Source organism: Oncorhynchus mykiss, chromosome 5, assembly GCF_013265735.2.
Source record: "Oncorhynchus mykiss isolate Arlee chromosome 5, USDA_OmykA_1.1, whole genome shotgun sequence".
NCBI lineage: Eukaryota > Metazoa > Chordata > Actinopteri > Salmoniformes > Salmonidae > Oncorhynchus > Oncorhynchus mykiss.
The window spans coordinates 48560649-48587266 of NC_048569.1; the positions used below are offsets into that span (position 1 = coordinate 48560649).

At 42.1% G+C, this 26618-nt stretch overlaps 1 protein-coding gene and 1 long non-coding RNA gene across 2 annotated transcripts; one reads left to right on the plus strand and one right to left on the minus strand.

Annotated features, from left to right (window-relative positions):
- Window positions 1-9525: 9525 nt before the first annotated feature.
- On the plus strand, window positions 9526-11770 carry LOC118964615. The gene is made up of 3 exons (XR_005051752.1): window positions 9526-9659; window positions 11132-11322; window positions 11474-11770. It is a non-coding gene; the product is annotated as an uncharacterized LOC118964615 (long non-coding RNA).
- A 2331-nt stretch (window positions 11771-14101) lies between these two features.
- On the minus strand, window positions 14102-20015 carry pdxp (pyridoxal (pyridoxine, vitamin B6) phosphatase). The gene is made up of 2 exons (XM_021603223.2): window positions 18975-20015; window positions 14102-16302 (listed from the first exon to the last, which is right to left on the minus strand). The coding sequence occupies exons 1-2, from the start codon at window positions 19573-19575 to the stop codon at window positions 15968-15970; spliced, it is 936 nt and encodes a 311-aa protein (XP_021458898.2). The 5' UTR covers window positions 19576-20015; the 3' UTR covers window positions 14102-15967.
- Between the last annotated feature and the right edge of the window lie 6603 nt (window positions 20016-26618).

Below are 26618 nucleotides of genomic sequence, written 5' to 3' on the forward strand. Positions count from 1 at the left end.
TCCTCATCCTTCTGCAGCTTGCCTGCCAATGCATGATTGTCCCAACCAAGCACCCAAACTTACTGGGTAAAGTTTGCTAGCTTGCTAGCTAGCTACTTTCAGACACAAAAGAGAGCACCTCACTATCCATTTTTACTCACCTGGAGCAGAGCTGGTTTGGCTGTTTACATGTTATCTAGAGTGTTCTTGACTAATTCTGACTTTTTTTGTCTACGTTTACTGACGCCCGGCCATATTCAACGGGTGTTGCACGTTCGTAAATTCATCAGTTGTTCTGCGCTCTGGCACACTCAGACAAAATCAAATCAAATGTATTTATATAGCCCTTCGTACATCAGCTGATATCTCAAAGTGCTGTACAGAAACCCAGCCTAAAACCCGAAACAGCAAGCAATGCAGGTGTTGAAGCACGTTGGCTAGGAAAAACTCCCTAGAAAGGCCAAAACCTAGGAAGAAACCTAGAGAGTAACCAGGCTATGAGGGGTGGCCAGTCCTCTTCTGGCTGTGCCGGGTGGAGATTATAACAGAACATGGCCAAGATGTTCAAATGTTCATAAATGACCAGCATGGTCAAATAATAGGTCTGGGACAGGTAGCACGTCCGGTGAACAGGTCAGGATTCCATAGCCGCAGGCAGAACAGTTGAAACTGCAGCAGCAGCACGGCCAGGTGGACTGGGGATAGCAAGGAGTCATCATGCCAGGTAGTCCTGAGGCATGGTCATAGGGCTCAGGTCCTCTGAGAGAGAGAAAGAAAGAGAGAATTAGAGAGAGCATACTTAAATTCACACAGGACAAGTGTGCTCTGACATCGAAGTAGATAGCCAGAGTTCTAGATAGCCAGAGTGAATTTGCGAATGCAAGAGATATGTTAACTGGATAACAGTCGCTCAAGTTCTTGCTAACCAAATGACACCTGCATCTCTAGCTGTGTATAGCCACTGAAAAACTACATGAGGGGAAAAAGTCAGTCACTCACCCACTCCTCCAATAGCATGACATCCTCCTAGCAGCTAGCTAGCTAGCTATCTAGCTAACGTTAGCCTCCATTGTATTAGCTTGCTACATAAATAGATACACTAGCCTATTAGCTACTTTATAGCTGACTTGTGATCATTGCCCTTGCTAGTTTGATTTTATTGACATTCCCAGCCTTACTTACATTCGTCTGTTTTTGACCAGAATATTGATTATTGAAACTGAAAGTGCATCCCGAATGGAGGCAGCAAACAATATACCAGGCAATCTGTGATTTACAACCTGATAGCAATATTTTTTGAACTACCAAGGAATGTATTGGTGAATTATGTTAATCATGCATTGAACTGCATCTATTCTGCCAACCTCAGTGTACGTCTTGGAACGTTCAGTCAAATATAATCTATTTTTTAAACCTCTTATAAAGTTGGTTTTGTAGCATGAACTGAACATTTTATATTTTTTACTGATATTATGATTGTCTGTTTGTTTCATATCTGCAAAGTAGTTATAACGCTGTCAGTTCCACTTTAAACTTTAGGTCACTGGTTACTTTGTGTGCTAAACATGAAATATTTTTTGCAATGGGAAGTAATAGATGTACATTTATATTGGGAAATGCTTAATGGTTGTGTTTTTGTATTCTTATGATTGGAACCTACTGGCTTATTACAGTATGTCTGAATTTATGGACTGCTTATCCTTTAACATCATGCTGTGCGTGATTGCTGTCTTTCCATCGACCCTATGCAGTGGTGTAGTGGTGCCTAGAGAAGGTGTTATAGTCTAATTGTCACGCCCTGGCCATAGAGAGGCTTTTTATTCTACATTTTGGTTAGGCCAGGGTGTGACTAGGGTGGGCATTCTAGTTTCTTTATTTCTATGTTTTTTATTTTGTTGTGTTTTCCCGGGTGTGGTTCTCAATCAGAGGCAGCTGTCTATCGTTGTCTCTGATTGAGAACCATTCTTAGGTAGCCCTTTTTCCCACCTGTCTTTGTGGGAACTTGACTTTGGGATTTGGCACATAGCCTTTAGCGTCACAGTTTGTGTTGTAGTGTTTATTGTTCTGTTCGGCATCTTTTCTCAAATAAAAGAACATGTACGCTCACCACGCTGCACCTTGTTCCTCCTCCTTCAACAGCCTTTACACTATTTGGTCAAGTTCCAAACAGCCCGCCCAGTGAAGGAAAGACACTGTGTGAAATCCTATTTCCTACGTTTTTTTTAATGCGTTTTCCTAGGAGATTTTTCAGATTTTCACACTCAAAGAATGTGGTGGTCTAAGTCCCCAAAAATGCTTAAACAACATCAATCTGATTGGGTGGGCCTGTCAGGGCCTGGCTCCCCAGTGGGTGGGCCCATCCATGTATGTATACGCCACTGATGTAAACAGTTCATGATGTTAATTGCGCATCACAAATAGCCTACTAACCAACACTTCGGACTAAACGTTTTCAATACCTGGTTTGCATACCAATTGTTGCCTTGGTTAGCATTTACTGGTAGACATAAGTTGATGCAGTATGTCTTTCTTACCCTACCGGCTACCGATGTCATTCTTCTGTGAGCTGCTCCATGCCAAAACCAGTAGAGCGCTACACACTCTTGCTGCCTGCAGATGATAGTCAGCTGAAACTAGGCTATGTGTGCTGCATGCATGTGAATATATTTCACGGTCGTTGCAATCGTGTAGGCTACTTTGTGCATGATTTCTCTATTGAACTACATAATTGATCATTTATTTTTTAAATGTTTTATTTAACTTTTATTTAACTAGGCAAGTCAGTAGATAAGTCATATACCTCCACTTCACTACTTTGAAACGCACATATTAAGAAGTGAGTATATGCAATGCCCACTGAAAAAAAAGTGGGTTTACAGCATACACCTGCATATAACCTCCACTACACCACTGGCCCTTTGTGTTCTACAAAAAGTGCTCCCTCCTACATGAGTGCTCTGGTATTATGGTTGCTGTCCTTTCAGATTTTCCAACCTGTGACTCTCCTACATGAGTGCTGGTATTACCGTTGCTGTCCTTTAAGAATCACGAACCTGTCACACACTGAAGGCCTATAAGTTCGCCACTGCGCAAACATGTCTATAATAGACGTAAATATTGTTAAGATATTAATGTTTCAAGAAAGGAGTGTATATATTTGGCTTGGACAAGCGGTTTTATAGCTGATTGAATGGAAGCTGATAATTATGATTTTTTTACTCAGCTGGTCTCAGGAAGAAATTGCATGTTCTCACTGTCCAAAACCAAGTCAAGAACAGTACAAATATATTCGAGACACTCAATATGTGGTCTCGAGTACTACAACACTGTGCACTACCTTCTGTAGCGTCTTGCAGTCGGATGCCTAGCAGTTGCCATACCAAGTGGTGATGCAGCCAGTCAAGATACTCTCAATGGTGCAGTTGTAGAATGTTTTGAGGATATGACGGCCCATGCTGAATCGTTTCAGCCTCCTGAGGAAGAGGCCTTGTCATGCTTTCTTCACAACTGTGTTGGTGTGTGTGGACCATGATAATTCCTTAGTGTTGTGGACACAGAGAAACTTGAAGCTCTCGACCAGTTCCACTACAGCCCCGGTCATGTGGATGGGGGTTCGCTCGGCCCTCTGTTTACTGTAGTCAACAATCAGATCCTTTGTCTTGCTGACGTTGAGGGAGAGGTTGTTATGCTGGCACAACACTCCAGGTCACTGACCTCCTCCCTATAGCTGTTTCATCGGTGATCAGCACAACCACATTGTGTCATCAGCAAACTTAATAATGGTGTTGGATGGTGTTGGAGTCTTGCACGGCCACGCAGTCGAGGGGTGAATAGGCGGGAATAAGCACACACCCCTGAGCAGCCCCCGTGTTGATGGTCAGAGTGGCTGATGTGTTGTTGCCTACCCTCACCACCTGGGGGCATCCATCAGGAATCCAGGATCCAGTTGCAGAGGGAGGTGTTCAGTCCCAGGGTCCTGAGCTTGGAGGGCATTATGGTGTTGAACGCTGAGCTATAGTCAATGAACAGGATTCTCACCTAGGTGTTCCTCTTGTCCAGGTGGGAGAGGGCAGTGTGGAGTGCAACAGAGATTGTGTCATCTGTGGATCAGTTGGGGCTGTATCCGAATTGGAGTGGGTCCAGGGCATCTGGGATGATGGCGTTGATGTGAGCCATGACCAGCCTTTCAAAGCGTTTCATGGCTACAGATATGAGTGCTATGAGACGATAGTCATTTAGACAGGTTACAATGGCGTTTTTGGGCACAGAGACCATGGTGGTCTTGTTTGAAATATGAAGGTATTACAGACTGTGTCAGGGAGAGCTTGAAAATGTCTTTGAAGATACTTGCCAGCACATGCTCTGAGTACACGCCCTGGTAATCCATCTGGTCCCGCGGCCTTGTGAATGTTAATCTGTTTAAAGGTTTTACTCACATCGGCAACGGAGAGTGAGATCACACAGTCGTTCAAAACAGCTGGTGCTCTTATGCTTGATTCAGTGTTGCTTGCCTCGAAGCAACCATAGAAGAAATTTAGCTTGTCTGGTAGGCTAATGTCACTGAGCAGCTCACGGCTGGCTCTCAACAATAATATTTTTTCTGATAATTCATACAAAATACAACATTTCATGTTGTTGTGAATAAATTCATTAATGTTATTTCCAAATAAGACTGCTTTGGTGAACAAACACACATAGGGACCACAACTGCTTCCATCAATCTGAGCTTTGAAATTCCCACAACAATGACACAATTCATATTTCAGAACACAATATCCAAAAACTTTCCAAGTATTCATTTAATCACAGATATTTCTGTAGTGAGTGAAGAATTCCCGCCAGTTCCTTCTCATACTGCTTTAAGGAGTCCATTATTTTAACACTCAATGTTATACTATTGCAAGCACGTACTTTGATTTTCATGTTGTGAGGGAAATGTTATCCTGTGAAGACACAGCCTTGATAATGGTAATCTTGTCTTTTGGAAATAATCAATGGTTCCTGCCTGTGCTGGTCATCTGTCAGAATGCCCAGAATATGTTCTAAAAGTTAAGATAGGATACGGTGCCAGACACATGCAGGAACTAGATTTATATACAGTTGGAGTTGGAAGTTTACATACACTTAGGTTGGAGTCATTAAAACTAGTTTTTCAACCACTCCACAAATTTCTTGTTAACAAACTATAGTTTTAGCAAGTCGGTTACGACATCTACTTCGTGCATGACACAAGTCATTTTTTCCAACAATTGTTTACAGACAGATTATTTCACTTAGAATTCACTGTATCACAATTCGATATGATTACACTAGGCCTACAAGCCGAAGAACACCATCCCAACCGTGAAGCACAGGGGTGGCAGCATCATGTTGTGGGGGTGCTTTCCTGCAGGGGGGACTGGTGCACTTCACAAAATAGATGGCAACATGAGGATGGAAAATTATGTGGACATATTGAAGCAACATCTCAAGACAAAGTCAGGAAGTTGAAGCTTGGTCGCAAATGGGTCTTCCAAATGGACAATAACCCTAAGCACACTTCCAAAGTTGTGGCAAAATGGCTTAAGGACAACAAAGTCAAGGTATTGGAGTGGCCATCACAAAGCCCTGACCACAACCCTATAGAAAATTTGTGGGCAGAACTGAAAAAGCGTGTGCGAGCAAGGAGGCCTACAAACCTGACTCCATTACACCAGCTCTATCAGGAGGAATGGGCCAAAATTTAACCAACTTATTGTGGGAAGCTTGTGGAAGGCTACCCAAAACTTTTGACCCAAGTTAAACAATTTAAAGGCAATGCTACCAAATACTAATTGAGTGTATGTAAACTTCTGACCCACTGGGAATGTGATGAAAGAAATAAAAGCTGAAATAAATCCTTCTCTACTATTATTCTGACATTGCATTCTTAAAATAAAGTGGTGTTCCTAACTGACCTAAGACAGGGAATTTTTACTTGAATTAAATGTCAGGAATTGTGAAAAACTGAGTTTAAATGTATTTGGCTAAGGTGTATGTAAACTTCCGACTTCAACTATATACTGAGATCATGTGACACTTAGGTTGTGGACTTTATTTAACTAATTATGTGACTTCTGAAGATAATTGGTTGCACCAGATCTTATTTAGGGGCTTCATAGCAAAGGGGTTGAAAACATATGAATGCACCACTTCTCAGTTTTTATTATTTTATTTTTTGAAACAAGTAATTTTTGTAATTTCACTTCAACAATTTGGACTATTTTGTGTATGTCCATTATATGAAATCCAAATAAAAATCAATTTAAATTACAGGTTGTAATGCAACAAAATAGGAAAAATGCCAAGGGGGGTGAATACTTTTGCAAGGCATTGTACATCGAAACTCAAAGCCAGTGGCATGTCATTAGTAAATATTGAAAAAAGTAAGGGGCCTAAACAGTTGGCCTTGGGAATTCCTGATTCTTCTTGGATTATGTTGGAGAGGCTTTTGTTAAAGAACAGCCTCTGTGTTCTGTTAGACAGGTAACTCTTTATCCACAATATAACAGGGGGTGTAAAGCCATAACACATAAGTTTTTCCATCAGCAGACTATGATTGATAATTTCAAAAGCCGCACTGAAGTCTAACAAAACAGCTCTTACAATATTTTTCTCATCAATTACTCTCAGCCAATTATCAGTCACTTGTTGAAAGTCCTTCCCAAAAGTGTGCTGAAAGTCTGTTAATTTGTTTATAGTAAAAATTTTCCCAAAAGTTTACTAAGGTTTGGTAACAGGCTGATTGGTTGGCTATTTGAGCCAGTAAACGGGACTTTACTATTCATGGGTAGCGGGATAACTTTTACGTCCCTCCAGGCCTGAGGTCACACACTTTCTAGTAGGCTTAGAATGAAGATATGGCAAATGGGATTGGCAATATCGTCCGCTATTATACTCAGTAATTTTCCATCCAATTGGCTTGTCATATTTTTTTCACGTCTTCAACACTCACTTTACGGAATTCAAAATTACAATGTTTGTCTTTCATAACTTGATCAGCTATACTTGGATGTGTAGTGTCAGTGTTTGTTGTTGGCATGTCATGCCTAAATTTGATAATCTTGCCAATGAAAAAATTCATTAAAATAGTGTTGTGTAGGGGCTTTGCTGGCATGCATCTAAAAAAAATGGTTGAGTTTTCTCCACCCCGATTTACATGCTAAAATCGCAACTGAGCTAGATGTAGTGGGCTAATGTTAATTAGCGTGCTCATCCTTGCCTGTAGTAGACTAACCATAGGTGATTTGATGATGTTGAAATGTTGAAGTTGAAATGGTGCTGGAATAGTGGAGGCTGCTCCTATTTTCTATGCGACTTATGAGAACTCTCCGTGGTTCTAAATCAATATGCTAGTTGTTTAGTTGTGCAAAAAAGTTGGAAAAATGTACTTGCTTGACCATGCTGTAGGTCATGTAACTGTTTGTTACATGCAATATGTTTTGTGAACTTCACCGGACAGAGGTTGCTCTCCAGTTTTGTGATGAAACAAAGGAATGGTTGAATGGATTATTTTATTTATTTATTTTATTTCACCTTGATTTGACTAAGCAAGTCAGTTAAGAACAAATTCTTATTTACAACGACGGCCTACCAAAAGGCCTCCTGCGGGGACGGGGTCTGGGATTAAAAATAATCACGACAAGAGAGGCAACACGACGCTACATAAAGAGAGACCTAAGACAACAACATAGCAAGGCAGCAACACATGACAACACAGCATGGTAGCAACACAACATGACAACAACATAGTAGCAACACAACATGGTAGCAACAACATGATAGTAGCACAAAACATGGTACAAACATTATTGGGCACAGACAACAGCACAAAGGGTAAGAAGGTAGAGACAACAATACATCACTTAAAGCAGTCAACTGTCAGTAAGAGTGTCCATGATTGAGTGTTTGAATGAAGAGATTGAGATAAGACTGTCCAGTTTGAGTGTTTGTTGCAGCTTGTTCCAGTCGCTGGCTGCAGCGAACTGAAAAGACGAGCGACCCAGGGATGTGTGCTTTGGGGACCTTTAACAGAATGTGACTGGCAGAACGGGTGTTGTATGTGGAGGATGAGGGGTGTATGTGGAGGATGAGGGCTGCAGTAGATATCTCACATAGGGTGGAGTAAGGCCTAAGAGGGTTTTATAAATAAGCATCAACCAGTGGGTCTTGCGACGGGTATACAGAGATGACCAGTTTACAGAGGAGTATAGAGTGCAGTGATGTGTCCTATAAGGAGCATTGGTAACAAATCTGATGGCAGAATGGTAAAGAACATCTAGCTGCTCGAGAGCATCCTTATCTGCCGATATATAAATTATGTCTCTGTAATCTAGCATATGTAGGATGGTCCTCTGAATCAGGGTTAGTTTGGCAGCTGGGGTGAAGCAATTACGATAGAGGAAACCAAGTCTAGATATAACTTGAGCCTGCAGCTTTGATATGTGCTGAGAGAAGGACAGTGTACCTTCTGGCCATACTCCCAAGTACTTGTATACTTGTACCTCAAGCTCTAAACCCTCAGAAGTAGTAATCACACCTGTGGGGAGAGGGGCATTATTCTTACCAAACCACATGACCTTTGTTTTGGAGGTGTTTAGAACAAGGTTAAGGGTAGAGAGAGCTTGTTGGACACTAAGAAAGATTTGTTGTAGAGCATTTAACACAAAATCCGGGGAGGGGTCAGCTGAATATAAGACTGTATCATCTGCATATAAATGGATGCGAGAGCTTCCTACTGCCTGAGCAATGTTGTTGATGTAAATTGAGAAGAGCGTGGGGCCTAGGATTGAGCCTTGGCGTACTCCCTTGGTAACAGGCAGTGGCTGAGACAGCAGATGTTCTGCTCAGAGACACCAATACTTCTTAGAATGGAATGGTCTACCGTATCAAAAGCTTTGGCCAAGTCAATAAAAATAGCAGCACAACATTAGTTAGAATCAAGGGCAATGGTGACATCATTGAGGACCTTTAAGGTTACAGTGACACATCCATAACCTGAGCGGAAATCAGAGAGAGAATATTTTAGACGTAAAGATTGCCAGTCAGTTGATTATTGACAAGTTTTTCCAACACTTTTGATAAACAGGGCAAAATAGAAATAGGCATATAACATTTAGGATCAGCTTGATCTCCCCCTTTAAATAAAGGACAAACCTCCCCATTTCTTGGAAACCACAGGCTCCACTAGAGGGATATCTTCAACCATCCGGAGACAAGGCCGAGTATAGCCAACGAAGATCTCCGCCACGGCACAACTCAAGGGGTGTGCCAGTACTGAATGAAGAAGTTCACCCCTTCCAGGTTCCTGAGCCTGTGTAGGGATCTGAATAGTGCCGTTTTTGTTTGAAATTCAGGGTAGGAGCGTGAATTTGGTTTGTGTTTATTTTTTATAATAAAAAAATATAAAGAAGTAATTAGTATGATTTGTTCATCCAAGACATGTTTAGTTTTTGGTGTATTTTTTTATTATCCCGTACTGGAGGTGGCGACATTACACCTTATGAGTGTATTCGGCCAATAAAACTCAGAGAAGAAGAAGATTACGTGAGGAACTTTTATTTGGAAAATGTCGGAAATTCCGTGACCCGGAAGTACTGTTTTAGCTTTGCTGACGATACTGTTGAAGAAAGATGGCAGCAGCAGGAAGAGCAATTGTGCAGGTATACAATATTTAAGAATAGAAAAACGTAGATTTGTTGCTTCATTTAAGGTATAGCTTGTGTATCCCACATTCTGTAACTTATCCATATTGCCAACGCGCTATTTTATGCGTTAATATTCGTTATAGTTCTGTGCATGTCGGTAGACTGTTTGAAAGGGTAGTGCTAGCTAGTTTCATTCACTCATTTCTTACTCGCTCATCATTAATTCATATGATATAATTTCAAGAAAATGTAAAAGCAATATATGAGTAGCCTAACTATGATTTTAATCCACCAGGCTGTGCGCCTTCACTCGCCACTTATAAAGTTTCCTCATCGCCTTAGTGACCGAAGTATATGACCCAAGTATACTGTATATGAGTATGACATGTGACAGGCATCTTGCCTATACTGGAACAAATAGTGTGTAAAAACACTGGTCACGTGCAGATTTTTGTCTAAGTCCAGCACTAGCACACATAATATAGCTAATCAACTGCTCATCAAGATTAGTTGAACCAGGTATTAATGCTGGACTGGAACAAAAGCTTCTAGGCTAAGTACGTAGGGACTATCTCAATTGGACAAAAGTCCGTCCTCGACTCCTCCCTGACCTGGAGCGTGTCAATGCCAAAAGGTGAATGGAGGACTGTCCTCTGCCTCGAAACCCCTTTGAATCAGCTGTTGAATACTAAAGGAGAAAAGCATGCACATATTTTTAAATGATATGCTACTTATCCTTTTATCTATACTACTTTACACTTATTTTGGGATTTCATCACTGTATACATCATTTGCATGATGGCGCGCAAGTTAAGGAGAGTGTCATTTAATACAAAAACATTTGCTTCCACATTCTCTCCTCCTCTCACCTATACCTATTGTAGCCTGGTGGTTCTAGACAGAGATTGGGTTTCCGTCTAGCAATATAACTCTAGCCCCCGTGCAACTTATTTACCAACCTGTGTCTATGCCTTTTTGGCGACGCTTTTCCCACTTCGTTAGGCATATCTGTGGTCGGTGGACTGTTCTGATAAAGAATGCGTTGTTTGCTCGCTGAGCGGTGCCCAGGAAATAATTCAATCCAATTGTTAGATGCTACCACCCTCTCTCCTAATCAAAACCAAACATGGATGTCAATGTTTGCATGCACAAGCTTCATTCTACTTCTTGTCTGCTTCCTGTCTGCGGTAGCATGGTGCTCGTATTACAAGGCTGATTTAGCTAGGACAAACGGGTGTGAAACAGACAGCTGTGCGTGCGAAAACATAACATGAAATCCATGTTTTGATTTGGAGGGGGGATGGTAGCATCTAACAATTGGATGTCATTATTTCCTGGGCACCGCTGGATGATCTCCTAATCAGAACCGATTACCCATATTCCTTTAGAAGTGGGAAAAGTATCGCCGCACAGCCATGGGTCGGAAAATAACTGGCAATATGTTCTAAGACTAGAACTGGGGTCTAAACCTATTGTAACCTATTCAGTCCAAGAGGTGCTGAAAGTGGGAGTTGCTGCAGCACAGCAGTCCAGTGGTACACACAGTTCACCTTTGACCTCTGCACCATCACCCTTGACTCGCCTCCCGGGAACCTCAGATACCGCTGCAACTATCAGAGATCGTCCCCAGAGGTATCGAAGAAGGATAGTTGGTCCAGAGGAGATGGAGTACATCCAGGTAAGATATGTACAGTCAATCACAATGAGGTTCAACTCCAGCTTCAGAGTTCAACAATACCACTACAGGTACTTGTCATCACAGAATATATAAATTCAAGTATTTTTCTGCTGTAACAGTCAAGAATTAATCTCTTAATTTTCTTTTACAGTGTGGTGGACCAGAGTAACAGACATCTTCACTAACCTGCCAAACCATTCTCTAGATATTTATTCAGTACTGTATAGCTTTTTAGGAGCATAACTGCCAGAGATTCCAATATAAATGCACAAAGAAACATTTATCTCTAGATCCTGTTGGATCAGAGTGCTGAAATGTTTATTTTTATGTTCAAGCAGTGCTGATAATCTCAAATGCTTTTTTGAATGTATTGTGATATGCGATGGGAAGTATGTCATTATGGGGAATTGCGTGTAGATGGGTAATAAAAAAAATCATATTTAATCAATGTTGAATTCAGGCTGTAACACAACAAAATGTGGAATAAGTCAAGGGGTATGAATACTTTCTGAAGGCACTGGAGTTGCTTACCAGTGAATGTTTCTGAGTGGCCTGGTTTCAGTTTTGACTTAAATCGGCTTGAAAATCTATGGCAAGACTTGGAATTGGCTTTCGAGCAATGATCAACAACCAACTGGACAGAGCCTGACAATTCTTTTTAAAGAATAATGGGCAAATATTTTTCGGCACCGGTGTGCAAAGCTTTTGGAGACTTACCCAGAAAGACTCAGCTGTAATCGCTGCCAAAGGTGATTCTAACATGTATTGACTCAGGGGGTTGAATACTAATCTAATCAATATACAGGTATATTAGTGCAATATTTTGGATGGTGGAGGTACTTTTTCTTCCACTTTGACAGAGTATTTTGTGTAGATTTTTTGCAAAAAATGACATCCATTTGAATCCCAATTTGTAATACAACAAAATGTTAAAGTTAAGAGGTGTGAATACTTTCTGAAGGCACTGTATATATATACTCCATTCCATATGTGTTTGAATGGTGAAGCAAAATTGTTTTATTTGGCTCTATACTCCAACATGTTGGATTTGAGATCAAATGTTTCATATGAGGCAACAATACAGAATATCACCTATTTATTTGAGGGTATTTTCATATCTGTTATACCATTTAGAAGTTGTGTATTTGGACAAATTTGCTTATAGGGTGTTAAAGTAATCAAAAGTTTAGTATTTAGTCTCATATTCCTTGCACACAATGACTTCATCAAGCTTGTAACTCTAAAAATGCATTTGCAGTTTGTTTTGGTTGTTTTTTGGCCTAATCTCATTCCCAGACACTTCTGCCCAAATGCGCAAAGTCTTGTGGACCAACGCTCAAACTTGGCCTTCATTAGAAAATACAGGGACGCTTAATCTACCAACCAATCAATCATCTCCCACAACACCTTCCCCCGTACGTGTCTTGTGCAGCTTTGTTAACAGAGCCACAGCTCGACAAATACTTTACTCAGTAAGGTCACTCCCATAGAATTCTAATGTCACTCTTTGAATCATTGATGTCACAGGTTTATATGTACTGTGAGTAATAGCCTGGAGACGAGGTGATGTTTTGCCCAATAGTAACTGAATGGTGTATGCTGACTCAAGTAATTTCCTTAAGTGTTTCTGAACACTTTTTAATTCATGTTGATGCTGCCATGATTAAAAATCATGAATTAATCATGAATAATGATGAGTGAGAAAGTAACAGAGTCTACAAGAAAACATGCTAACCTCTCCCCAGTTTTGACTACTTTAACCCTTTACTCTCCTACCTGTATCAGGGTCGAAAATGGCAGATTCGGGCACTGATAAGCACCTTAATTGGAACGTAGTGGCTGTACAGTATTTTAAGATATCGTTATCAAATGCGGTAAAATGCACATAAAATCAAATGGTATCATTTATTTTACTAGGCTAATCAGTTAAGAACAAATTGTTATTTATAATGATGGCCTACACCAGCCAAACCCAGACGACGCTGGGCCAATTGTGCGCCGCCTTATGGGACTCCCAATCACGGCCAGTTGTGATACAGCCTGGAATCGAACCGGTGTCTGTAGTGACGCCTCTAGCACTGAGATGCAGTGCCTTAAACCACTGTGCCACCCATGAGCCCAAATGTTTGGGTTGAACTGCTGTCCTCAACTTTGGTCTAATTATTTTGCCATGATCTCCAATTGCTACCATGCTTATGCTTTTTATATTTCTTCTGTAAGAAAGTTCAATTTAGTCCTATCCATGTAGCCCAATTCCCACGAGTGTAAAGGGTTAATACACTATGTGAATTTGTCCAAATACTTATGACTTCTTCAAATGGGGGGGGGGGGGGGGGGGGGGGGGGGGGGGGGGGATACTAGATACATAAAGTGATTTAAGTTCTAAATGGTAAAACGGATACAGTATGTATGAAAATACCTTTGTAAAAGCAGACATTCTCTAAGTCTGCATTTCGCTACACTCGCATTAACATCTGCTAACCAACCATGTGTATGTGACCAATCAAATTTTATGTTGCCTAATATGAAATGTTTTCTCTACTCTAAAATGCTGGAGTATAGAGCTAAATGTAACATTTTAGCTGCACTGTCCAAATACATACGGAGGAGTGTATTAGTCATTTCCAGGTGTGTCATTTCAGTCTAGCCTTGACCGGCTTCAACTTCAGCCTAAACTTAATTTGCTGACTTGATTCATTGAGGAACATTTTGTCCTCAAGGGCTTTCTCCATCATAACAAATTTGGATATGACCTGGTAGAGAACAAGTGTGACAGAAATTATACAAAGCAAGAGTTTTAATTAAAAAAACAAAATGCAATTGTACACTACATTAAGTAATGTACAAACCTAATTCACAATATGCAGAATGTCTGAAGTTCATACAAAACAGGTTGGCATTCCATTGAAATAGGTACTTCATCTACAGTATGAAAATGTGTCTTAAGTCTTACAATAAAATTCTAGCACAACCTCCAGCTAAGTAAAAAGACTGATAAAAAAAAATGGTGATACCCTCAATTAAAATAATGTTTGTCTGCCATTCTTGTTATTACCCTGACTGAAATCCACACACCCTTCTTCAGGTTAATAACCACCTGTCGATAAAAAAACCATTGAAAATCCAGTTCCCAAATACACCTAATAGTTAACATTTCAGCTACTTAACATTCTACAGTGGTATGGTTAAGGAAAATACTAGTTCCTTTTTGACTTTCAAATACCAAACTACTGTACAATATTTTCCACTGCAAATTCACATTTCAGTTCATTGAACATTGGTATCCCTTGAAGTTCTATTCAAATATTATTACTTGTAGAATAGATCAGTAGAAGGCTTATCAAAAGGTCATTGGATCTACATACAGTCCTACACATTTCATTGTTGGTAATGATTAATTCAGGACCACTCGTATGCTCTGTTCTTTAGAAAGGTGAGAAGTGAGAACAATTTCCATGTCATATTTGTTACAGTCAAGGATTCATTGACCAAAGGATCCAAAACTACAGCAAGGCTGCTGGCACACATTAACAAAGGTTTGACTTGGTGGGAAAACTAACCAATATCAAACCAAGTATTTTATCCATATTTCCAGCAAACCAATTCTCCAGCCCTATTTCCATATATCCAGAGCTAAATGTTGGACAGTTGGCTCTAAAAACAACATTTGGTTTGGTATACCAGTTGTTGGATTCAAACCTAACACAGTATTTGGTTTGGTATACTAAAGATGAAGGTGCTGCAAGGGAAGCTTTCAGCTTACGTTATCTTATGTTTTGACTGTGGAACAGCACAGTTGGCTCTGTGAGTTTAGATGACTTCAGTCCATTTACGTTGGGTGTTATGATTCGCTTTGATGGATCCCTATCCATTTCAACACTGGATGGTCTCAAGGAAAATAGAACAGCTTGTATATTGGGCTCATATGGTGACGTCTATGCTATACTACAGTACAACCAAAGACATTCCTACTACACCAATAAATGTCCCAAATAATGAACACTAGGAACTACAACCAGGTGGAGTCTCACACTGCATTATTGGTGTCAGTATATAATGTTCCAGGTGGTCTTATGCCACCATTCATAAAGCTTTCCAAAATACTACACAATGGCCTGGACTCAATCAAAGACATGTTGTATACAAGTGCACAGTGCTTGACATTTAAAAGATAATTTCCTCATGAGTTGACATCTTCAGCGTTTTACCGTGAACGCGATCTTCATTGTAGTGAAATGGGCTCGTCTACAACACATCTCTGATTGCATCCTGGTCAATGTCATTATCACTTGCCATAAGCATGTAAATTGCAAAAACATTTCCAAAATGTTATGCCACATCTTTACATGCCTCATGACAAAGATTATTGGCATAAAAAGCACAGCATGCCTGTCACAAGCACTATAACACATCACACTGACTTCTTAAAGGCTTTACAAATGACTGCTTATAACACCACCAAACGAATCCCTTTTCTGATATATCCAGGGTCGTGTTCATTAGGCACCAAATGGATTGAAACAGGGAGGGAATTTTCACTTTCCGTTGCAAAGCGGTTTAAAACGCTTTCCGTTGCGTACTCTAATGAACATGACCCAGGTCTCTCAGGCACAGCTTCAGGGGTCTCCTCTTTCTATAGTCCTCCTCAGCCTTCCTCCTCTTCATACGCTTCAATGAAATCGGCAATGGTCTCCACCACGTAATCTGGCACGAAGTCCTTCCGCTCGGGGTCGTCACTGTCCTTGTAGCCGTGCGCCTCCTCTAGAGTGGACACTCCGGTCAGGGTGAGCATGGTGTCCAGGCCACAGTTAGCCCCAAACAGGATGTCAGTCTCCAGGCGGTCACCCACCATGAGGGACTGGCCGGGGTCCAGGTTGAACTGGCTGGCGATGCACTCGAACATGAAGCAGCTGGGCTTCCCGATCACCGTGGCTTTCCTGCTGCTGGCTGTCTCCACAGCCGCCGTGAGGCTTCCTGAACCTGAGGGAGAGGAGCGGCGCCAGAGAGTCAGGGAAGATTACCAGTTACTACCGTTTCAATGTTTAACTTGTAAACGGCATACTGACGTACAGCAGTGGTCAGAAACCTTCATTCTTAAGGTTTCCAAGCTTTTGTTCCAGCCTAGCACAAATATTCCTGATTCAGCAATACAATTCTGCAATGCAATGACTTGGGGCTGTTTTGAAGCCACACTAAAATAATCCTAAACAAAAAATGTATTTGTAATGCCTGTTGTCAACTGGAGCTGCTTGATATTTGTATTGTCAAGTAAAATAAAACCAATTGGTGCACTGCACTTATAAGCTTACACTTATTTGATGTGCTCTTATTAGGAGTTGACTGTACCTTGATAAGATGTTTGTGCTGGAAAAAAATGCCTGCACTCAAAACCTAATATCCAACTAGACACCAGTAGCTCTCCAGGACGAGTACAGGTGACCACTTAGCCAGACAGTGAGGAAATGCCCGAAACAACCTTTGTCAGGGTTCAATTTATAAACAACATTATGAGCAGTATCCTTCATTTCATGAACAGAGCAGCACGTGTGTGTTGCTGGGAGCAAAAACAGGTTGAGTTGCACAGCACACAGCATTCAAAGCCATTCTACACAACTGCTCATGTCTACCAAATACTGACATCTCTCTGATAAAAACTGTAATCGTTTAACCAACAGGTGTGCTCAACCAACCTAGTGCGCTGTGAAAAGTTTGCATGACAGGTAAAAATGAATGTGGATTCTGTATGTCCAGGCCCCACAGGGCTAAAATGTAGTAAACCCTTTCTACATGGTATCCCTATTCACCCTGTTACATTGAGGTGAAATTGAAGTAGATAATGTTTACCTTGCACAGGTCCCCTGGGCAACTACAGGATGTGCAAGCTTTCGTTCCAGCCCAGCACTTACACACTGATTCAACTAATCATGATTAGGTGTCCAAACCATTAAGGACTTAAAATGGTCCACACACACAGTCGTTATAAAAGCGCCTCTTCTCCCTCAGGATGTTGAAAAGGTTTGGCATGGGCCATCAAATCCTCAAAAGTTATACAGCTGTACCATTGAGAGCATCTTGACTGGCTGCATCACTGCTTGGTATGGCAATAGCACTGCCCTCGAACGCATGGTGCTACAGAGGGTGGTGCGGACAGCCCAGTATATCACTGGGTCCAAGCTCCCTGCCATCCAGGACCTCCATATCAGGCGGTGTGAAAGGAAGGCCTGGAAAATCGGTATCCAGCCACCCAAGCAATAAACTGTTCTCTCTGCTTCCACCCGGCAAGTGGTACCGGTGCATCAAGTCTGACACCAACAGGCTAATGAACAGCTTATATCCCCAAGCCATAAAACTGCTAAAAAGCTAACAAAATGGCTACATGGACTGAGTTGACCCTGAGTTGCACCGTATCTATGCACACTGACACTCCAACACACACACCATAATTTGCTCACACATAATATACATTCATACTGACTCTATACACACACAATCATCATATACGCTGCTGCTGCTACTCTGTTTATCATATCCTGATGCCTAGTCAAGATACATATCTACCTCTATCAAATCTACCGCTTTGTGTCAATGCGTAGTTCATACTAGAGATTTTACGTTTGATACCGGAGCTCAGAGGCATGCATAGAAATCGCTTAGCAGCTAACTTCGAAGCAGTGTGCCGATGCGTGCATCACTTTATCAGAAGTACGTCATCAATGATGTCCAAAGCGTCGTTTGATCATTTGCTTTTTCAAACAGGTTGTTGCAAAATGTGAGAGCCCATTGATTTCACAGTGGTTCTGGTGCTTTCTTTACTCCAAGCTGCTTTCAAACACTGACATCTACTGGACACCATACTTACAAATATAGGTAGCTTAGCTGGTAGAGTAGGGAACTATGGGACATTAAGGGATGTGAGGGTATGAGGTCAAATCCCATTAAAGACAAACTATTTTGAAAAAATAATAATATGTGCACTGTTATTCAAATAATTTGTTTTATTTAATATAGTATAAGCTTGTCTTAAGCATCCTAAATAATGCCATAGATAGGAACACAAGCGTTTCCCTACACCATCAATAACATCTGCTAAATATGTGACCAATAAAATGTGAAATTCATGATTTAAAAAAAAGTAAACTAGAAGGCAAAATGGAATTCCAACTGATTATAAGCTACTAAAGCCAACAACTTACCGCTGTGCCACAGAGTTTCGATGAAAACGAGAGAGAGAAAACATCCGATAATCAAATGCAGCTATTTATTGCTGACCAGCAGTCACTAATGGACATTGAGAAGGGATAATGAAGCTCTGAGTAATTAACTGTTTTTGGCACCATTTGATGAAAGCGGCAAAGCCTTTCGCTAGTTCCTACATGCATAGTCTATGAGCATTATTACTGTTTTACCTCAATTACCTCACAGGCCCCCCCATTTGGGCCAGCCCCTTAACAATTCGAGTTCTAGCCAATGAGCTTCAGCCCCCTCGCACACAGTACACCATTTTCGGGGACCACTTTTGGCTCGTGAGTGCTATTTCCAGAACTACTGTCTAATAAGTACAAAACAGTACTGGATAATCGCTTTAAAAATCAGCTGTACTAGTGCTGGGGAGGAACAAAAGCCATCAGGACCCTCACTAGTGACACACCTACCTGGTGTTATTCTGCCTCCTCGCAGTGGGTGCCAAGGGTCAGGATCAGTGGCCAGAAACAGGCACTCAGTATTCTGTAAGTAGCAGCAGGCTTTGGCCAGTTTTATGAAATCAAATTTCTCGTCATATCCCACCAGCACTGCCTTTACTTCTGGGTCCAACGGGTAGTCGTAAATGGTCCCAGTGGGTGCGTTAGTGTCCTCCTCCACTATGGGAACCCCAGCCTCCCGTAGCTCCTTCACAACGCCCTGGCACCCTATGACATACACCTTACCCTGCAACTTCGCCACGTCTCGCAGATAAGCCGCAGAGCAGTACGCCGAGCTGAAGATCTCCTCCTCTGCGACATCAGTGAAGCCCAACCGGATAAACTTCGTCACGTAGCTCGCTCTGGGCCTAGTACAGTTGTTGGTGATGAAAAATACCTTTTTGCCTTGCTGTTTCAGTAGCGTCACCACTTCTGGCGCGCCTGCCACTACCGTTTCGCCATTCCAGATGACTCCGTCGCAATCAAAAAGGACGTTGAGCTTGGAGTCGAGGAGCTCTCTTATTTGGGAACCCCTGATTTTGTGACACCCTCTGCTACTCACCAGCCCAGCCATTGTGAACGATGCGTTGAGGAACAACCTCGCGCGTAGTTGTCTACAGAAATATATGATTACGCCACTCAAATAGAACGAACTACGACAGTTCCCTGTAATTCTAGTTCCACCACACTTTTGTACAACGGTGATAAATGGCAATTATATTACATGAAACTGAAACGTCCCCGTCTTTTATACAGCTCATTCTATTCGTTTCATTGGCGCTGGCATTTAAGACCCACCCACCAAGCATATTTTGCAATAACACGGCGCTTCCTCTTTAACCATTTGGCCTATTGACCGGCGATTACCGTTTACAACATTGAGTTACATGTAACTCTCCTGACAACTTGTGGAGACAGTCAAAACAGTGAAACTTGCCCGTTACAGTTAATGAGCGGCTAAACCACATTGGTAGAGGAATAATGTGTCCCGGTTCCAGGGACGTCACCGCATAGAAAATCCAATATAGCTGCCAACGCAATACCATATATGGACATGTGTATGTGACGTCAGAACTCAGTAGCTCTACTCTCATTGGTCCTAAAGATTTGTTTAAGTGTTTTGCATGTAGCTTGCAACACAGACGTCAAGGCATCATGGATGAGATCAAAGGATCATCAGCAATGGGTACAGATAGATGGCTAGATATATAGCTAGTTAGTTTGCAACAACAACAAACAAAAAAATATTTTTTTAAATAAAAAAGCAAATCTGAATGCCATGCACAGGAGTTCTATTCACAAAACGATCAGCTGGCGATAGTTTAGTTTATTAGCTAGCTACAAATAGTTAGATGGGTGATGCATGTTTAGGGGAAAGAGGGTTAGAAGTGGTTTTATATTACATTGATCTGCACATATTCCTAGGTACCTGCCTGTACCTATAGTGCAGAGATGAGCAGTGTCTTGTAAGTCAAGATCAGAGCTACAGCAAATTTGTTTTGAGACCTAGCTAGGTAGCTAGTGTAACAGATGTAAATCGTACTCTCCTTGCGTTGTGTTTTGTCCAAATAAATCACATCAGCCAGTGGTCCCAGTTGAGCATAATTTATTTCTGTTGCTGTTGTTAAATAGGAAACAGCACGTTAGTTGTGCAGGGCTTTTTTTTAAAGACTTATTGTATTTAATATTTAATTTTCCAAGAGCAATGTACAATTTGCAACTTATTGAAAACAAGGAAATAGTTGTGCAGGGTTTAACTGTATTGATGGCTGTCGATGACAAAATCCCTTGCATCACATTTTCATACTGGGAAGACCTGACGTTCGCGATCTCCCCCTATCTGCAAGCGGGGCCAATCACAACACGTCTTATTGTCATCAGAGTTGAACCAACCAATAAGAATGCTTGAACACTAAATACACCTTTCTTTGGAGGCAAGTGGAAACATAACCAACCCTGTTACACTAGCAAAAAAAACAGTGTGTACCAATACCAATTTAAAAAACAAAAACAACACACCACAACCAGACATTTCCTTAATCCCACCTGGTCTATCAGAGACCAAGATGGAGCTACAAGCATATTGTTTACATCTTTCCAATACTTCCAGATCTACACAATATGTTTCTAAGGGCTACTGGTTTATTTGTGTTTCAGAGATTAGTGGACTCTCAGTCCAGGCCCAGATCAACACTGGCATTTATGTGGTCTAACGGCCAACACTACAATAACAAGAGACTATCTGTGCTGTTAAGTATAGTAGGCCTGCCTATACTAGGGTTAGTAGGGATCAGGCTTTCCTGACCTGTCACGGGGTGTGCAGGAATATGTCCCAGCCAACACTATGAGGGCTAATACACTGGATGGAGGGTTTGTAAGTGTTGGGCTTGACCCCCACTGCTTACCGCACAGCTCCAGATGGTGTCTAATGTCCTGTTGCAGGTAGGCATGCTATATAATTACTCTACAACATAGCTACAGGTATAAGATCAGGTATGCCATCCAATTGCAGTCGATGTACTCATAATGTACAGGAGAACTATCGCTTTATGGTGAGAATAGCCGTGTTGCAAGCACAGCTTCAGATGCAATCGTTAGGCAAAGGCAATTTAAGTGTAGGAAAGGATGAAACAGCGTCTGTGCTACCAGTAAGTACAGGTAGTAGTATAAATCCCTCCGCACAGTCCCTGCAGCCAGACAATTTTCTCAAGGCTTCTGGAAAGAAATACTGTCGGCATGCTCAACCGGTGTCGCTCATTCAGCCGACAGAAACTTTAAATCGGTTCTCCCCATTAAGCAACGAGTCGGAGTCAGAGGCCAAGCCTTTTCAGGTCTCTCCTCCACCCGTTACGGGGTTTGAGCCACCAAAGCCTCCCACCATTAGCACTGACAAATTGAAAACCCTAATCATTGGCGACTCCATTACCCGCATGTTAGACTTGAAAATAATCATCCAGCGATCATACACTGTTTAAAAGGGGACAAGGCTACCAAAGTAAAGGCTAATCTGAAGATGGTGCTGGCTAAGGCTAAAACTGGCGAGTGTAGAGAGTATAGGGATACTGTTATCCACTTCGGCACCAAAGATGTTAGGATGAAGGTCACCAAGAGCAACATAGCTTCAGTGTGTAAATTAGCTAGAAAGATGTGTCGGCATCGAGTAATTTTCTCTGGGCCCCTCCCAGTTAGGGGGAGTGATGAGCTCTACAGCAGTCTCACAACTCAATCCCTGGTTGAAAACTGTTTTCTGCCCCTCCCTAAAGATAGAATTTGTAGATAATTTGCCCTCTTTCTGGGACTAACCCACGAACAGCATCTAAATTTAACCTTGCGTAATACCCTAGATGCAGTCAAAAACATTTTTTACAAGAAATTTGCTCCCTTGTATACAGAAATACCCGAGCCCTGAAGCAAGCTTCTAGAAAATTGTAATGGAAATGGTGCTCCACCAAACTGGATGTCTTCCAACTAGCTTGGAAAGACAGTACCATGCAATATCGAAGAGCACTAACTGCTGCTAGATCATCCTATTTTTTTTCAACCTAATTGAGGAGAACAAGTACAATCCCCCCCAAAATTGATATTGTCACAATGCTAACTAAAAAGCAGCATTCAACAAAAAAGGATGGCTTTCACTTCAGCAGTGATTAATTCATGAAAAATCATGTTCATTAGAAAGCAAATTACAGACTCCTCTTTGAACCTGCGTATTTCTCCAAAGCTCAGTTATCCTGAGTCTGCACAGAACTGCCAGGACCTAGGATCAATGGAGATAGTCAAGTTGTTTAATCCTGTATGTATCTCTTGACACATTCATGAAAATAGTCATGGCCTCTAAACCCTCAAGCTTGGGGTGGCAGGTAGACTAGTGGTTAGAGCGTTGGGCTAGTAACCGAAAGGTTGCTGAATCAAATCCCTGAGCCTACAAGGTAAAATAAATCTGTTGTTCTACCCCTGAACATGGCAGTTATGTTCCCCGGAAGGCCGTCATTGTAAATAAGATGTTGTTCTTAACTGACTTGCCTAGTTATATAAAGGTTAAAAAGCTGCATACTTCCAACAAAAAAAATATAAAAATGATCTGCCTGTATCAAATCTCATACAAGCCAAGGTTCGTGCAAAGCTACTTTACTTTAAAGCCAAGGTAACTTCTGACTTGCCCTGCGGGTACTAAGTGGTCATCATCCAACCCTGCCAATAATAAGTAGGCCTAGTCTGCTAACCAATTAATCAATCAAATGTATATATAAATACTTTTTTACATGAGCAGATGTCACGAAGTCCAATACAGAAACCCAGCCTAAAACCCCAAACAGCAAGCAATGCAAATGTAGAAGAAAGGTGGCACCCTAAAAACTCCCAAAAAAAGGCAGGAACCTAGGAAGAAACCTAGAGAGGAACCAGTCCTCTTCTGGCTGTGCCGGGTGGAGATTCTAAGAGTGCATTGCCATTAAGGCCAGATTGTTCTTCAAGATGTTCAAACGTTCATAGATGACCAACAGGGTCAAATACTAATCACAGTGGTTGTAGAGGGTGCAACAGGTCAGTACCTCAGGAGTAAATGTCAGTTGGCTTTTCATAGCCGAACATTCAGAGGTCGAGACAGCCGGTGCGGTAGAGAGAGAGAGTAGGAGAGTCGAAAACAGCAGGTTCGGGACAAGGTAGCACAGTGAAACAGGTCAGGGTTCCATAGCCGCAGGCAGAACAGTTGAAACTGGAGCAGCATAACGACCAGGTGCAATGGGGGCAGCCAGGAGTCATCAGGCCAGGTAGTCCTTAGGCACGATCCTAGGGCTCAAGTCCTCCGGGAGGGGAGGGAACGGGAGAGAGAGAGAATTAGAGGGAGCATACTTAAATTCACACAGGACACCGGATAAGATAGGAGAATTACACCAGATAACAGACTGATCCTAGCCCCCCGGCACATAGACTATTGCAGCATAGATACTAGGCTGAGACAGGGGTGGGTCGGGGGACACTGTGTCCCCGTCCGACAATACCCCCGGACAGGGCCAACCAGGCAGGATATAACCCCACCCACTTTGCCAAAGCACAGCCCCCACACCACTAGAGGGTAATATCAACAGACCACCAACTTACTACCCTGAGACAAGGCTGAGTATAGCTCATGGAGATCTGCTCCACCATCGCTTCATATTTGTCGCCAAATCCACTGGCTCCAGGTCATCTATAAGTCTTTGCTAGGTAAAGCCCCGCCTTATCTCAGCTCACTGGTCACCATAGGTGCGCCCACCTGTAGCACGCACTCCAGGAGGTATATTTCACTGGTCACCCCTAAAGCCAATTCCTCCTTTGGCTGCCTCTCCTTCCAGTTCTCTGCTGCCAATTACTGGAACGAATTGCAAAAATCACTGAAGCTGGAGACTCATATCTCCCTCACTAGCCTTACGGTCAGATGCTGAGCAGTTGCCATACCAGGCGGTGATGCAACCAGGATGCTCTCAAAGGTGCAGCTGTAGAACTTTTTGAGGATCTGGGGACCCATGCCATGTCTCCTGAGGGGGAAATGGTGTTGTCGTGCCCTCTTCATAACTGTCTTGCTGTGTTTGGACAATGATAGTTTGTTGGTAATGTGGACACCAAGGAACTTGAAACTCTCGACCTGCTCCACTTCATCCCCGTCGATGTTAATGACGGCCTAGGAACAGTGGGTTAACTGCCTTGTTCAGGGGTAGAACGACAGATTTTTACCTTGTCAGCTCAGGGATTCGATCTAGCAACCTTTCGGTTACTGGCACAACACTCTAACCACAAGGCTTCTATGGTGTTGAACTCTGAGCTGTAATCAATGAACAGCATTCTAACATAGGTGTTACTTTTGTCCAGATGGGAAAGGGCAGTGTGGAGTGTGATTGAGACTGCATCAACTGTGGATCTGTTGGGGCGGTATGTGAATTGGAGTGGGTCTAGTGTTTCCGGCATGATGGTGTTGATGTGAGCCATGACCAGCATTCAAGGCACTTCATGGCTACCGATGTGAGTGCTACAGGTCGGTGATCATTTAGGCAGGTTACCTTCATTTTCTTGGGCACAGAGACTATGGGGGTTTGAAACATGTAGGTATTACAGACTCGGTCAGGGAGAGGTTGAAAATGTCAGTGCAGACACTTGCCAGTTGGTTCGCGCATGCTTTGAGTACACGTCTTGGTAGTCCGTCTGGCCTGTGGCCTTGTGAATGTTGTCCTGTTTAAAGGTCTTTCTCACATTGGCTAGGGAGAGCGTGATCAAACAGTCATCCGGAACAGCTGGTGCTCTCATGCATGCTTCAGTGTTGCTTGCCTCAAAACGAGCATAAAAGGCATTTAGCTCGTCTGATAGGCTCGCGTCACCGGGCAGCTCGCGGCTGGGTTTCCTTTTGTAGTCTCCAATATTTTAAAAACCCTGTCACATCCGACGAGTGTCAGAGCCGGTGTAGTATAAAGGGATTTCTTATAAGCGTCCAGATTAGTGTCCCGCTCATTGAAAGCGGCAGCTCTAGTCTTCAGCTCAGTGCGGATGTTGCCTGTAATCCATGGCTTCTGGTTGGGAAATGTACATACGGTCCCTGTGGGGATTACGTCTTCGATGCAGTTATTGATGAAGCCGGTATACTCCTCAATGCCATTGGATGAATCCCGGAACATATTCCAGTCTGTGCTGGAAAAACAGTCTTGTAGCGTAGCATCCGTCATCTGACCACTTCCGTATTGAGTGAGTCACTGCTACTTTCTGCTTCAGTTTTTGCTTTTAAGCAGGAATCAGGAGGATAGAATTATGGTCAGATTTGCCAAATGGAGGGCAAGGGAGAGCTTTGTATGCGTCTCTGTGTGTGGAGTAAAGGTGGTCTAGTTTTTTTCCCTCTGGTTGCACATGTTACATGCTGGTAAAAATGACCTAAAACAGATTTAAGTTTGCCTGCATTAAAGTCCCCGGCCACTAGGAGTGCTGCTTCTGGATGAGCATGTTCGTGTTTGCTTATGGCCTTATACAGCTTGTTGAGTGTGGTCTTAGTGCCAGCATCAGTTTGTGGTGGTAAATAGACAGCTACGAATCTCTTGGTAGATAGTGTGGTCTACCGCTTATCATGAGGTATTCTACCTCAGGCGAGCAATACCTCAAGACTTCCTTAATACTAGACATCGTGCACCAGCAGTTATTGACAAATAGACACACACCCCCGCCCCTTGTCTTACCAGACATAGCTGCTCTGTCCTGCCGATGCACGATCTAAGCTTGATGCCCTCAATCTCACACAAATTATCAATGAACCCACCAGATACAATCCCAAATCCATAAACACAGGCACCCTCATAAATAAAAAATGATCCATGTCGTCGTTCAGTTACGTCTCAGTGAAACATAAGATATTACCGTTTTTAATGTCCCATTGGTAGGATAGTCTTTTTAAATGTTTTATATATTTTATTTTAAAATATTTTATTTTGTAATTTAGTACAAAACTAAAGCACACAAGAAAAAAAAGGGGAAAAAACACAGCTGCCAGACATGAAATTAAGTATTGCTTAGGCAAGACATGGGAGAAGAATAGAGAAAGAATGAGGTACAATAACAGTAAGTGTTCCTAGTCAGTTTTCACAGTCAATCCTTGTCCAGATG

What these genes read in the sequence shown, in the direction of transcription:
- pdxp (XM_021603223.2), bottom strand. Translation starts at nt 19,575, where the DNA reads ATGGCTGGGCTGGTGAGTAGCAGAGGGTGTCACAAAATCAGGGGTTCC. An exon ending in AGGAGGCAGAATAACACCAG is followed by an intron (nt 16,303 to 18,974) that starts GTAGGTGTGTCA and finishes CCTCTCCCTCAG; the next exon opens with GTTCAGGAAGCCTCACGGCG.